The sequence below is a fragment of the Strix aluco genome, chromosome 15 (assembly GCF_031877795.1).
Source record: "Strix aluco isolate bStrAlu1 chromosome 15, bStrAlu1.hap1, whole genome shotgun sequence".
Classification (NCBI taxonomy): domain Eukaryota; kingdom Metazoa; phylum Chordata; class Aves; order Strigiformes; family Strigidae; genus Strix; species Strix aluco.
This window is the reverse complement of record NC_133945.1, coordinates 8,900,623-8,914,126: the sequence shown is the minus strand read 5'-3', so window position 1 is coordinate 8,914,126 and position 13,504 is coordinate 8,900,623. Positions and strand designations below refer to the sequence as shown.

At 58.8% G+C, this 13,504-nt stretch overlaps 2 protein-coding genes across 6 annotated transcripts in view; one reads left to right on the top strand and one right to left on the bottom strand.

The window, feature by feature from the left end:
- Positions 1-1,836: 1,836 nt before the first annotated feature.
- Positions 1,837-10,024, top strand: SLC29A4 (solute carrier family 29 member 4). 2 transcript variants are annotated; one of them, XM_074841475.1, is made up of 11 exons: positions 1,837-1,982; positions 4,052-4,221; positions 4,924-5,055; positions 5,175-5,288; positions 5,375-5,503; positions 5,996-6,070; positions 6,474-6,739; positions 6,829-6,964; positions 7,203-7,390; positions 7,647-7,887; positions 7,962-10,024. In XM_074841475.1, exons 1-11 carry the CDS (start codon positions 1,954-1,956, stop codon positions 8,102-8,104), a joined length of 1,623 nt encoding a protein of 540 aa, XP_074697576.1. In that variant the 5' UTR covers positions 1,837-1,953; the 3' UTR covers positions 8,105-10,024. The 2 variants fall into 2 exon arrangements, with proteins under 2 accessions (XP_074697576.1, XP_074697575.1); XM_074841474.1 differs by having other exon boundaries at positions 4,031-4,221.
- The window catches only part of TNRC18 (trinucleotide repeat containing 18), a 56,964-nt gene continuing 53,107 nt past the window's right edge, over positions 9,648-13,504 (bottom strand). For all 4 annotated transcript variants that reach the window (XM_074841469.1, XM_074841472.1, XM_074841473.1 and 1 more), the window contains 3 exons: positions 13,137-13,373; positions 12,588-12,662; positions 9,648-12,048 (listed from right to left, as the gene is read on the bottom strand). In XM_074841469.1, the coding sequence (XP_074697570.1) occupies positions 11,842-12,048; positions 12,588-12,662; positions 13,137-13,373 (519 nt within the window). In that variant the 3' untranslated portion in view covers positions 9,648-11,841. The remainder of the gene's footprint in view (positions 12,049-12,587; positions 12,663-13,136; positions 13,374-13,504) is intronic.

Below are 13,504 nucleotides of genomic sequence, written 5' to 3'. Positions count from 1 at the left end.
TCATGGGGAAAAATCCCCGTGGAAAGCGGTGAGTAATGCTGCCTGGCGAGCGCCAAGGCAGCAGGGCCTCGCCGGTGAGCCGTGAAAAGGCGAGCACACATATGCTTCAGCTCGTCCTGCTCTTTTTGTAGAACATTCACACCGTCTGGGTGCCAACCAGCAGCAGATGCAGATGGGGAACCCCCACCACAGTCACCCCCTTTTCTTAAATTTCCAAGGTACCTGGCAGGGGGTGACAGGGTCTGGTGTAGGGCAAGGGGACATACCCCAAGAGGAGTGAGGTGTTTTGGGATTTTATGATGACACTATCAAATTAGAGCTGAACCAACCCAGCCAAAACAAGTAGCCAGAAAAATCCCCCCTCGCACTAGTGCACTGAGCTGTGCAGGTGCTCAGCCAAGGGGGGAGAGAGGAAAGCTGAGCCCCTGGCTCCGCACAGAGCTCAGCGCAGCAGTCTGGTTTGCTCTGAGCCAAACTCCAGCTATTTCAGCCAAGGAGAAAAGATGGAAATTTCCACCTGGCCTGTTTTCCTCCCTGTGATGAATTTTCGGGAGACCCTTTGCTCAGCCCTGCTCCTGGCAGAAGGGCGGCTGAGGAGGCGCAGCCGGTTTTGTCTCTAATTTCCTCTGGCGTGAGCAGCAGCAGTGCATCCCGCCGGCCCCGCGCACTGATTTATACAACGCAGCATTTATTGACTGCGAGAAGATTGTAATTCACAGCCCGGCGCGTTGCAGCCACGGCGTGTGAGCGGGGATGGTACCTCTCCTCCCTCCTGCTGCCACCATCCTCCCACAATCCCGGTGGGGAGAGTCCAGCAAGGGCCGGTCCCCCCCGGGCTGTCCCGCAGCTCGATGGGAGGGGGCACCTACTGTCCCGTCCCCCCCCCCTATGCCTTGGTGCTCCTGCGAGAAAACCCGATAACATCAAATCCCTGTGATGTTTCCTGCAGCCTTGGCCAGCTCACCCAGCTCAGGAGGGTGGGGACACCCGCGGTGTCCTTGCCTGGAGCACCCTCCCCGGGGACACACCCGTCCTCTCTCTGGACAGACATTCCCACTGCCCCACGCTCTGGTTCCCTTCCTCCTCTGCTTCCACTCCCTGGTGATGCTGGGGAGCAGAGACACACACACACACCCCCACCCCCACCCCCACTTGTTTACCCAAAAAGCTGGGGGATTGCTGCGTTCTGCTAGCCAGAGCTGCAGTCTGTCTGTCCGTCCATCCATCCATCCATCCATCCATCCATCCATCCATCCATCCATCCTTTGGTCTGTCCATTTATTCATCCGTCTTTCTGACCCCCCATCTATTCTTCTGTCTGTCTGTCTGTCTGTCCATCCACCATTCCATCCATCCGTCCGTCCATCTATCCATGGGACAGCTCATGCTGACCCCATCGTTCCCTCTTATGCCAAAACCATTTTCAGGGTGGGAAGGACCCTGTCCCTGCAAAACTCATGTCCTAAATGACATTATAAATTACTAGGGCTTTCTTCCTAATTAATCTCTCTTTGTAATTAGCTCCAGGCCTCCGAAATCCCCTTAAAGCGACTATAGGCAGTACCTATAGGCGGTACCTATAGGCAGGGCTCTGCTCATTGCAAAACCTTTCCCGCGGCCCCCGGGCTAACCCAGCCCTCTCCCAGCAGCCCGGGGCTGGCGGGGGGGGGTCGGTTCGGGGCTCCCCAGTTCCCGGTGCGCGCCCCCGGGGGGGTGGGAGGGCGGAGGAGGAGTGAAGGGGAGGCGGGAGGATGCGGGGCGGGGGGGGGTGAGGGGCGGGAGGCAGGGCCGGGGCCGCCTCAGCTCCTCGCTCGCAACCGCCGTGCTCGCTGCCGGCCTCCCCCCCGCTCCGAGCTCCCCCCCCCCCTCTCCCCGCTCCCCCGGAGGAGGCTCCGGCATGGCGGGGCCGGGGGCCGGCGGCCGCCGGTGCTGAGCGGGGCGGGGGCAGCGCCGATGCCGCAGACCCGCCGCGGCGGAGGGAGGTAAGAGCCGCCGCCGACCTGTTGGGCACGGCCGGGAGCGGCTGCCGGAGGCGGGGGGGGGAACGAGATGCGGGGAGACACCCCCCCAGAGCCCTCTGCCCCCTCCCCGGCGCCCGAGCAGCCCCCCCGAGAGCGGCCGGGGCCGGGTTTCCCCTCCGCCTCCCCTTCTTTCTTCAGCCCGAGGAGGGGGGTTATTGAATTCCCCGTTTATTACAACTTCCCTGCTTGCAAGATGTCGGGGGACCCTTGTGCCGGAGCAAAAATCGTTTCTCTGGCCTGACGGGGGATGGCGGGGGGGGGTCTGCGGTGCCCGGGGGTCACCCGGCACTGGGGTGGCAGCAGCGTTGGGGTCCCCCCCTCTGCCTGGCCCTGCGGGTGCCCTGTCCCTGGGTGAGACCTCCCACCCCTGGCCGTGATGGAGAACCCCCTCCCCTCCCACCTTGGGTCCAGAGGGGCGGCAGGGCCCAAGTCCCCTCCCGTGTAAATCCAAAAGGAGGGGACAATCCGATTTACCGCGGCGCAGGGATGCTCGGAGCAAGCGAGGCGGAGGGATGCTGAAGGGCTGGTCCAGCACCGTGGCTGTGCAGCGCATCCCGCTCCGCTCCCGGCCCCAAGAAGTTTGGGCCACAGTAGGTACAGGGTGTTTCCAGCCGGCGTGATCTCCAGCTGGGATTTCTGCTATGGAAAAATCCCACAACAGGCTTTCCCGGCATCCCGGGAGATGCTTCCCACTGGGTTTTATTGCCTGGGGTAGCATCAGGCGCAGGAGGGTGCTCAGTGATGGGGATCACAGCCAGCTCTGACTGTGAGTAACGGGACGGAGCGGTGTCCCCACCCAAAATGTGCCCCGCTGGGTTGTTCTGCCTGTGGTGCTCCAGGTTGGGGGGTCTTGGGGCCCACCCCAGCATGGTGCGGGGGGGGGACCCCAGCCTGGCCCCATCCAGGCCTCCGCACAGCCTCGGGGCCGTGGCAGAGCCGCGCTGTGCCACCAGTCCCTGCAGCGAGCAGATGCATTTTAGGCTCTAGGATTGTGCTTGCCAGGGTCTGGGGGCACCACATTTGCCACCCACCCCAGGGTCCCCCCAGCATCCCACCCCTCCTGACACTCGGGGAGATGCTGGAAAACCTCTCCGCTCCTGCAAACGCCACATCTGCCAGGGAGACCAGAGAAATCACTGTCTTTGATTTTTCCTCCCTCGCTTGCCTCAACCTGCTGCCTTGGAGATGTTTGGGTTTTTTCCCACCCCCCCCGGCCGGCTGGGTGGTCTGCAGGGGGCGGGTGAGGAGGCAGCCTGGCATCTAGCGACTGGCGCTGGTAATACAGAGTGGTCCCCCCTGCGCTGCCCCGAGCTGCTCCCCAGGGCCTGGGCTGGCCCCAGAGGGATGAACCATGTTTTGGGTGGCTCTGGTAGGGTCGCTGGAGGATGCCAGGGGTTTTGGGAGTTTATTTTGGGATGCATTTGGTGCGGATCCTCTCGGGCAGATGCTGGCGCCTCTCTGGCGGCTCTCAGAGCATCTTCCTGCTGTGCCATGGTCCCTTGGAGAAGCAGATCCAAAATGCTCACCTTAGAAGCCAGGTTGCATCCCATCCTCTCCCTCAAAAGGCTGCAGGAGTGTGTCTCTGCCCCAGCCCCGGGCAGCAGAGATGATGAAAAAGGGCATAAACCTGGGTAAGTGTGTGCTGCTGGTGGAGAACAAGGGCTTCCCGAAGCAGCCGGGATCTTCCCTAGCAGCCACCCTCTGTGAGTGGTTTTTCACCCATTAATTTCTCTAATTACTTTTGGGAATCACAGCAGTGTTTGGCATTGGTAGCATCCCAGTGAGGTGCTGAACTGGGCTGGGGTGAGTGCTGTGCCTCATGGGGTGGCTCACGTGGATCCCCCAGATCATTTCTCACCACCCCAAATCCAAACTCCTGCCCAGCGGGTCGAGGGATCCCGCTCTCCTCGAGGAAAGCATCTTTCCAGGTGGAAAAAACTCAAGAGCTGCAGCGATACGGTGGAGTGGCAAAGGCTCAGGGCCACCCACGGGCCATCTGTCCCTTGCAGTGTCACCGCTGTCCCTCCCAGGTCAGCCACCATGGGCTCGGTGGGAGCTGAGCGCTTCAAGGAGCTGAGCCCGGCGGGGACACCAGAGGGCAACGTGGTGATGAGCTTCAGCTTCGACAGTTACCAGCTGGAGGAGGACGAGCTGCAGCGGGGCAGCCAGGCCAAGGGCATCCTCACCTTCATGGAGCCGGGTGAGGGCAGGCACGGCCCCGGCCCACAGCCAGGACCTGGGTTCCCTGGTGGTTTCCCACCCATTTAGGAGCTTCCTGGGATGGATTTAATAGCCACAAATGGCCTGAAATGCTGTAAAACTGCCTAATGCCTTTTTTCAACGTGTTTGTACCCATATGAGCCACCACAGCATCCCGCGGCAGTGGGCTCTGCAGGTTGGCAAGGAGTTGAGGGTTTATGCCCTGGCTCTCCTGCCTGGCTCACCCCCAGCCTGCAGCTTCATCCTTCCCCGTGCAGGGCTCAGGGATGCTCCTGGGATTATTCCCAGCGCTACTCCACACCCTGGGGCAGCCCTGTCCACCTCCAGCCCCACCTCAACCCCTCCTGCACCTTGACTTTGACTCTTACCCGCACTGCCTGGCTCTCAGGTTATTCGACTGCAATGAAAACTCATCAGCCCCCAAAGCCCAGGTGTTTTCCCACCTCCTGGGTCTCTCATCAAAACGCCTTTAAATAGGGAAGGAGCTTCTTGGGGATGAGGCCATTTATCTGTGAGTTCTGTGGGGCACTGGGCTGTTTGCTGTGGTGGAACCCCTCCTCATTTGCCATAAAGGACTTGGAAGCACCATTCGTCACCCTAAGGCTGGGGTCTGCTCCAGGTCCTGTTAGTGCAGCAGTGCCACTGTCACAGCTTTTTCTCTTTCTTTCCCCTTTTGGGACAGTTTCTGATGATCCTGAGCCCCAGGATCGGTACCATGGGATTTACTTTGCCATGCTGCTGGCCGGGGTGGGATTCCTCCTGCCATACAACAGCTTTATCACCGATGTGGACTACCTGCACCATAAATACCCAGGTAGGTCTCCAGCAGCTGCAGCACCTCCCAGCCACCCCAAAGCTGGGAAGAGCTCAGCCCCCCCTTCCAGGGGAGCCAGACCCCTGCCACCCCCCGCTCCATCACCTGCCTCTCTTCAGGGACCTCCATTGTCTTTGACATGAGCCTCACCTACATCCTGGTGGCCTTGGTGGCTGTCATCCTCAACAACGCGCTGGTGGAGCTGCTGAGCCTGCATACCCGGATCTCCGTGGGTGAGTGGGGGGTCCCTGCACCCCTCGGCAGTGCCAGCCCCATGCTGTTTCCCCCCCCCCCCCCATCTCTTGTCTCCCTCCCACAGGCTATCTCTTCGCCCTGGGGCCCCTGCTCTTCGTCAGCATCTGCGACGTCTGGCTGGAGCTTTTCACCCGCAGGCAAGCCTACGCCATCAACCTGGTCGCTGTTGGGGTGGTGGCCTTTGGCTGCACAGGTATGCGGGACAGCGGCTGGAGTGGGGGCAAGCACAGACCTTCAGATGGCGGGGGGGGAAACAGCCCCGTCCCCAAGAGCCGTGGTCTCCTGGGACAACCTCTTGCTCTGATGGCTATAAACTGTCCCTCGTGTCCCTGCTCCATCCCCTCCACCTCTGTCCAGCCACCGCAGGACTGGCCAGGGGCACCAGCACCAAACCGGGCATTGGTCCACGACGCCACCGATCTGGGCCACCATGGTGGCTTCCCAATCCCCTGCACCTGGTGGCCACTCTTGGTGGGAACAACTGTGTTGGGGTATCCAGGGAGGGCAAAAAACTCCCCCCTGCTTTTGGGGCAAGGAGGCTCCCGGTGCTGCAGCGGCTGTTGGGGAGGGATGCAGCTCCCGGATGGTGCAGCATATGGGCTCCCACCGGAGTTTCTTCCCCCTGCCTGGCGTTTCAGCTGCAGCAATAATCCCTCCTTCTCCCCTTGGCACATCTCTCCTGAAGTGCAGCAATCCAGCTTCTACGGCTACACGGGGCTGCTGCCCAAGCGCTACACGCAGGGAGTGATGACGGGCGAGAGTAAGTACCTGCGACCGCTGCCCACATCCACGTCCGACCGCATGGTCTGGCTCGGGGGGACCCTCCTGCACCTTCTCCTGGGGCCCCAGTGAGTCACCCCTGGTGCCCCGCTGTCCCCAGCACAGCCCAGCCAGGTTGCCAGCAGATCAGGTACACCCCAGGGTGCTCCCCAGCAAACCGGGGTGTTTAATGGTTTCTAAATCACTTGCAAGACCCACTGCACTGCCACGCCAAGCTGGGGGTGAGGATGTCTGCCAGGACCTGGCTTCAGCACCCCAAAATCACTACTGGTAGCTCCTCCACAGCTGGAGGCATCACATCCATGTGGTGGGAGGGCTGACGGGGGTCCCTGAGTGACGAGGCTCAGCGGGACCCGGTGCCGATAGCTCTCCCATGCCACCAGGCACTGCTGGGGTCATCATCTCGCTCAGCCGTATCTTCACCAAGCTGCTGCTGTCAGATGAGAAGGAAAACACAGTCATCTTCTTTTTCATCTCCATCGGCATGGAGCTGACATGCTTCATCCTCCACCTCCTGGTGAAGCGCACCCGCTTCGTCCGCTACTACACAGCCTGCTCCCGCAAGGGCCTCCCCGAGACCCGGGGGGCCAGCGACCGCGGGATGGGCTACCGCGTCCACCACGATGTCACTGCTGAGGATGTCCGATTTGTAAGCCAAGGGCGAGTTTCCCCTCTGGCCTCTGGGGTCCCTCTTGCCACCGGAGCTCAGTACTGGTGTCCTCTCTCCCCCCCACCCAGGAGAACCGGCAGCGGGGGCAGTCGAGCTCCCCCCGGGGCAGCCCGGGCCCTGAAGCTGAGCTGGCTGGCAGCGGCACCTACATGCGCTTCGACGTCCCTCGGCCCAAAATCAAGAAGAGTTGGCCCAGCTTCAGAGGTGGGTGGTGGGCTCGGGGGGGCAAGCCACACCAATGGGGTGGTTTTGCAGCATTTTGCAAGGCAGAATGAGCAATTGGTGGCCCAGGGCTTTGGGGAAGGGTCATCCCTTTCTCAGTGTGCCCAAAAACATGGAGCAATCTTGTCTTTGGAAGCCACCCTCAGGGTGCCGGCAAGGCAAGGCTCTGCAAGGGGAGGGCTGCAGGTTTTGGCTGAGCTGTGCTACCCATCCCTGCCAGACATGCTGCTCCACCGCTACGTCGTGTCCCGGCTCATCTGGGCCTACATGCTCTCCATCGCCATGACCTACTTCATCACTCTGTGCCTCTTTCCTGGGCTGGAGTCGGAGATCCACAACTGCACACTGGGGGAATGGCTCCCCATCCTCATCATGGCCATCTTCAACCTCTCCGACTTCGTCGGCAAGGTAGGAGAGAGGCGAGCACCAGCACAGTGGGGGCCTGCCTCCTTTCTGTGTCCTCTTTCAAAGCCACTTGGCTCCACAGAGGGTCATCTCCACCCCATGGGTATCTAAGCAGCGTGAGGTTGCTCACCAGCATGGCCGAGGTTGGGTTCCTGCAGCAGTTGGTCTTTCCACCATCTTGTCTCCTCCATTTTGGGCACCATGTTGCCCTCCCTAGCCCTCTCGCCGCCCCCAGCGTGGTCTCTGCCCCTCACTGCAGATCCTGGCTGCCCTGCCCTATGACTGGAGAGGGACCCACCTCCTCATCTACTCCTGCCTCCGTGTGGTCTTCATCCCCCTCTTCATCATGTGTGTCTACCCCAACGGGAGACCCACCTTCGGCCACCCCGCCTGGCCCTGCATCTTCTCCCTCCTCATGGGCATCACCAACGGCTACTTCGGCAGCGTCCCCATGATCCTGGCCGCCGGCAAAGTGAGCCCTGAGCAGCGGGAGCTGGCAGGTAGGACCAAGCCCTCCCGGGAATCCCATGTGGGGTGGCCAGACTGTCCTGACACCCCGTGTCCCTTCCCACAGGAAACACCATGACCGTGTCCTACATGACAGGTTTGACGTTGGGCTCGGCCGTGGCGTATTTTGCCTACAGCCTCAGCAGTACATCCCACAGTACCTGTTTCTACACCGAAACCTCCAACGGCTCCTTTACGTCGGGGTACTGAGCCCCAGGGCGGGGCGATGGGGACAAAATGGGACCTGCTTCCCACCATGGTTCCCACTGCCCCGCATGGCCCATGTCCCTCCTCGGGGAGGGAGCCCAGGGGCAGAAACCTGCCCCAGGGGGGACAGGGACCGGCATCCCATTGGCATGGGGCCATTGCATCCCAAAACAGCCCGTGCTGCCCAGCCAGGTGCTGTGCAGGGCCCCTTCATGGGGTGACATCCCCCCCATGTCAGGGGACGGTCCCATTGCTCTTGGGGGGGCTCCCCATCAGAAATGTGCAGCTCTCCGGTGGAGGCAGGGGAGGGAAGTCTTCTCCTGTTTGAGCCAAGCCATTGCCAGGAGGAAGAAAATATTGCCAAAGCCCAAAGAGAATAGGACCAGCACTGGGGAGGAGGGTGATGGAGGGTTGGTGAGGAGGAGGAGGAGCAAGAGAGGAAGGAAATACTCCTCCAGTCCCCAGTGGCTCTGAGAAGGTGGGTCTCACTTTCACTGATGGTGCTGCAAGTTTTCACCAAGAATGGCTTGAAATCATGATCCCTCCCCAAATACACCGATCGCTGTGTAAAAGACCCACTTCACTTCTGCTGGTTCGAAAAAAACCACTTTTTTTTTTGCGTGTTGTTTTTGCCCCCCCCCCTAACGGCGAGAGGCAGGGTCTTGCCTCTCTCCTCCCCACGCTGTGGGGCTGCCCCACTGGGGCAGAGAGGGGGTCTCAAGGCCACAACACTGCAGATGCCACCCGTGGGCCACTGCTTAGCTTCAAGGTTTATTTCAAGGGACATAAACAAAGCTGACGCCAGATTAAATGTCTTTATCCTGGCACCGCAGGCATTCGGCTGCTGGTGATGGGCTGGGCTGGCAAACACACAGAGGGTGATACCTGGTGCCTGTCCTGGGGGGTCTCGGGGCATCCCTTGTGCTGCTGCCTAGCTCCAGGGTCCCCTCTGCCACCTGGGGCAGCTGGACTTGTCACCAGGTCCCATCAAACCCCTTTGCGGGCAGCAAGCGGGAGAGGGAATGGGCTGAATAGAACAGAAACCATCTGGAGAAGGTGCCAACTCCAGAAGCTGCTGCTTTTTGGGACGCGCTGCACCTCACTGGGCCAGGAGTCGGTGGGTGCCACCTCCCAAGGAAGCAAAGCCCAAGGGCTGGAGGCTTGGCCCCCACCCCCAAACGGCCCCACCAGCACTGGAGGGTCTTGCCAGGCCAAGCCCACACCAAGAAGAGCAAATCCAGCATTTCATCCTCAAGACATCGTCCCTGCAGGGCTCGGGGTAGGGGAGCTGCCGTGAGCGTGGTCACAGGGGAAGGACTCACAGCTCCTGCCCCACAGAGCTCTGGGGGTCCCATTCTGTCCCTTGGTGCCACCCCGCAGGGGCACGGACAGACAGACAGGGTCTCCCCGAAAAGCCCCGTGGCCCCAGGATTGGGTCTTTCCCCAGAGAGGAGGTAGGGGCTGAGCCAAAAAGCGATCGTTGTCACCAAAGGGAGAAAAACCCCACAGTCAGGACAAGCAAGACAAAGAAAGATGCTTCGTTGGGTTGCTTTTTTTCAATTAATTTTTTTTTTTTTTATGAAAAAAGATCACACGGAGTTCTCCAACAAACAGAATGCCAAAAAAATTGTTTTAAACAAAACATAAACAAAACAAAACAAAAAAAAAAGACAAAAACCTGGCTCTCCTTTCCTCTCGATTGTCTGAAATATCCTTGTGTTCCATAGAAGGCAGTGGGTTTTAAGTGCTTTCTATTTAACATTAGCATAAAATTTCTCTCGCGCGCTCTCTCGCTCTTTAAAATATGCTCACACAATTTGCTTCTAGAAGTACAGTACACTTTGAGCGTGGGGGGTGTGCCTGTTCCCAGATCATTTACAATCACAATCCAACAGGAAATAAAAAATAATATTCTAAACGTCAGACTGTGTTCATTTCTGTCGTTTTTTTTTCTTTTTTTTTATAATTTCATAATTTTTTTCACAGTTTTAAAAAGTTTATATTTATATATATATATTTATATTTATATTTATAATTAAAAAGTTGAATCCATTTAAAGACTTATAATACAGGAGGGCTAAAGAGTCTTTTGGTACATTAAAACTGTACAGGCTAGAACCGTCACTATCCACCGCGCCGAGGCGCCGGGGGCCCGGGGTGGAGATGGTACGAGCTCAGCACCATGTGGTTCGTTTAAAGGACGAGGGGTAACTCTGCAGGGGCGTCCCTCTCCCCTGAGCCCCGGTCTCCGGTCCCTGGTCCGCAGTCGGTACCAGGGCGGATAGTTTCCAATCTGTCCTTGTCTTAAGCATCTCCGCACCGGAGCCTGGGCTGTCGCTGCCGGCCGAGCCGGGCCCCGCTCCACGTCCTAGCAATCTGTAGTGCGAGTCGGTAGTTGCAAAGATCAGTGCGTCTCTTGGGAGTTTTTTTTTTGTTTAAGTGCAAGGATGTTGCATCGTTGCGTGGTTCTCCTCCAGTGTCCCCCAACCCCGGGCCAGGCGGCGGGGATGCCATGGGTCCGGCGTGTGCCCCAGCGGGAGCGAGACAACAGGTCAGCTCCGCAGAGGCGGGGAGGAGGCGACGGGGGCAGCTCTCCAGGAGCCATGGGGGAGGTTGGCTGGCTGGCTGGTGCGAGCTGAAGGGTCCCCTCCCCAAGCGCAAGGTGACAGTGGGACTCTGGCTGTGGAAACGCCGCAGGTGGGCACGGCCGGGCTTCACGCTCTACCCCCATTGCCTTCAAACGATGGGCGAGGACTTCCCAGCAGCTCCATGTCTCTGCTCAGGCAGGGCATGGCGGGTTAAGCTGGGCGAGGGATGCTGAAATCCAAAGGCCTGTGGTCTTCTCTGCTCCAAGTACCGAGCAGCAGCTTTTCCCGGTCGTTTCCTGCCCCCCTTCACTGCATGCTCCAAGACGAGTTCTTTGTTTGCCAAGTGTCACCCCCTCGCCACGCACTTGCTCCCCCCAGCACCTTTCCAGGGCAGGAGGGACACAGAGTGACAGGGAAAGTGGGTTCAGACTGTCTGTTCGAGGCAGTGGGAAGGCGGCAGCATCCCGGACTGGATGTTGGCTCATCTTCCACACGGCTCCTCCCAGCCTGGAGGAGCTCTTCCCCATCTCTGTGCTGGGGCCAGCTCTGCCCCGTCGTGCTCCACACTGCCGGCCAGAAAAGGAACCACAAAAAGGCGCTGAGAGGATCGAGACGAGGCGCTGAGAGACACTCATCTCCTTTCTCTTTCACCCTGTCCTTCCTAAAGCGTCATGCGAAACTAAGCAGGAAAGGGAATATAAGGACGGAGAGGAGCGTACGCAGAAGGCTAGCAGGTGTCCTTCCACATACAGGCGGCTTCCGAGTTACTGATGGGGGCAAATGACACAAAAGGGATCCCTCCTGCCGGGGGGTCCCGCTGGTGAAATGATCACGAGACCCATGTGCTTTCCTGGACCAAAAGGAGGAAGGGAGAAGTTGGTCAAGTGCCACCTTACTTAAAGCCACTTCCAGAAGAGCCTTGGGGTTCAAGCACCACCACCCCCCCCACCGGCATCTTCCTCAAGTCCTGTAACTGCTTCCCCAACCCCCTTCTTCAGCCCTCTCCTTCCTCCTCGTGTCTCTCGCGCTCTCCTGTCTGTAGTGTGACACAGAAGTCATGAGCATTGAAAGAAACAATCATGTCGTCTGAACAGGCACGTCCTCAGGTTTGTCCCGTCCCTTCCCAGGGGGTGGCACGTGTCCCCTGGGCCGTCAGCAGATGACAGGGACCCCGTCAGTGTTGAAGATCATGCCCGTAGTGGGCTCGTAGGTCCCTGCAAGGTAGTAGAGGTCCTCACTGTCTTGATATTTCTTCGTCTTTAGCATCTGCTCGTATTGATCCAGACCAACAACAAGACACTTGTGTGAGATGGTCTGGACATCGTTTTCATCCACGTGAGAGGACTGGTAGAGGGCTCGCTGCGTGACAGGAACAGAAGGAGGAAGATGGAAAGGAGCAGTTAGATCTCACAGCATTTACATCTTCAATATGCAGGAAAAACATCCACCACAACCGGCCAGGGCTTGTGCTCACACTCCAGCAGAACTCCCCGCTCATCCCTGCTGCCAGCCCAAGGGAGGGACACTGGGAATCTGCACGGGCCCATGGGCAGCGTGGACACAACCCGTCCAGCGCACCAAACCCGAGCCCTCGCTTTCACCCAGCTCCAACTGATGGGAGCCGAGCGCACAGGCAGGGGAACACAGAGGCCAGGAGTTTGCCATCCTCACTTCAAGGATGCAAATGCACAGATGGGTGCTGGATACCAGCTCTCTGTTCCTCCGAACACCCAGCACCTGCAGCTGCTCCCGCCCGCCCAGAAACACCCCTCCAAAGCCCTGGGTGCTGTGGCCTCAGCAGCCAATGCAAAAAGCCAGAGAAGCTGGGGGGGGGCGCATTTCCCCAGCAGCGTTTGTTCCCCCAGCATCTCTCCCAGCCCTCCCCCAACCTCACCAACCTCCATAAAGTCCTTCCTCTGGTTGGATGCCTGCAAAGCTGTGGACAGACTCCTGCCCGATTTCTGATCCCAGCGCTGTGCCCAAGAGGAAGAGAAAAGAGAAAACAGAAATGAAAAGGAGGTGAATTAGTTGTTTTCCCATGGAATTACCTCCTGCCCATCACATGTGCCTTTACAACCTCAACTCCTGTCCACAACCCCTGTTAATAAATACCAAGAGCCCACTGTAAACCACACTGCACACGTGTGCAAAATTCAGTGTTTCTGAGGACCAGGCCAGTCATTCTTACACTGTAAAAATATTCAAATGACTCTTTTTTGGACCAACACAAAAGTCTTTACTTCCTAGTATGATAAAACCCACTTCTCTGGCTCAAGGGGTAAACACCAGGCTTGTCCACACCACAGGCAGCCCCCACAAGACGAAACAAAGGGGCTACCCCCATTATGGCACCAGTTATAAACTGGGCCATGAGTGTTTTCCTCATCCTTGGAAACAAAAGGGAACAAGCAGCTTTGCAGCCCTCTCAGCAAAGCAGACCAGCCTACCTTGCCTTCATTGAGTTTCTTCCCAGGGTTGGTTTCTTCTGGGTGATAAAACCATTTGACTCGAACCACCATGTTGTTCCCCCACGACTCCCACATGCTCTGGATCCGGCCAATGTAGGGCAGGTTGGGGCGGCCGGCTGAGAGGAACACCGCGCAGTCCCCGATGCGGATTATCTCCTTGCCCCGGACAATGGCCTTGTAGAAGAGCTTCCTGGCCTTCCCTTTCATTCCTCGTCTCTGCCAAGAGAGGATCGTGCAGGTGAGCAGTCACGGATCACCCAGGTTTTCCCCACTCACCGCTGCTTGCCCTGTCCCGCATCCCACCCTTCGCGGTCGGCAGGGCCGCAGCATCCCCAGGCATTCCCCCA

Excerpts from the sequence above, each read along its gene's own strand:
- SLC29A4 (XM_074841474.1), top strand. The coding sequence starts at position 1,954 with ATGCCGCAGACCCGCCGCGGCGGAGGGAG. Across the intron at positions 4,222-4,923 it reads CCTCACCTTCATGGAGCCGG|TTTCTGATGATCCTGAGCCC; the intron begins GTGAGGGCAGGC and ends CTTTTGGGACAG. Across the intron at positions 7,391-7,646 it reads TCTCCGACTTCGTCGGCAAG|ATCCTGGCTGCCCTGCCCTA; the intron begins GTAGGAGAGAGG and ends CCCTCACTGCAG.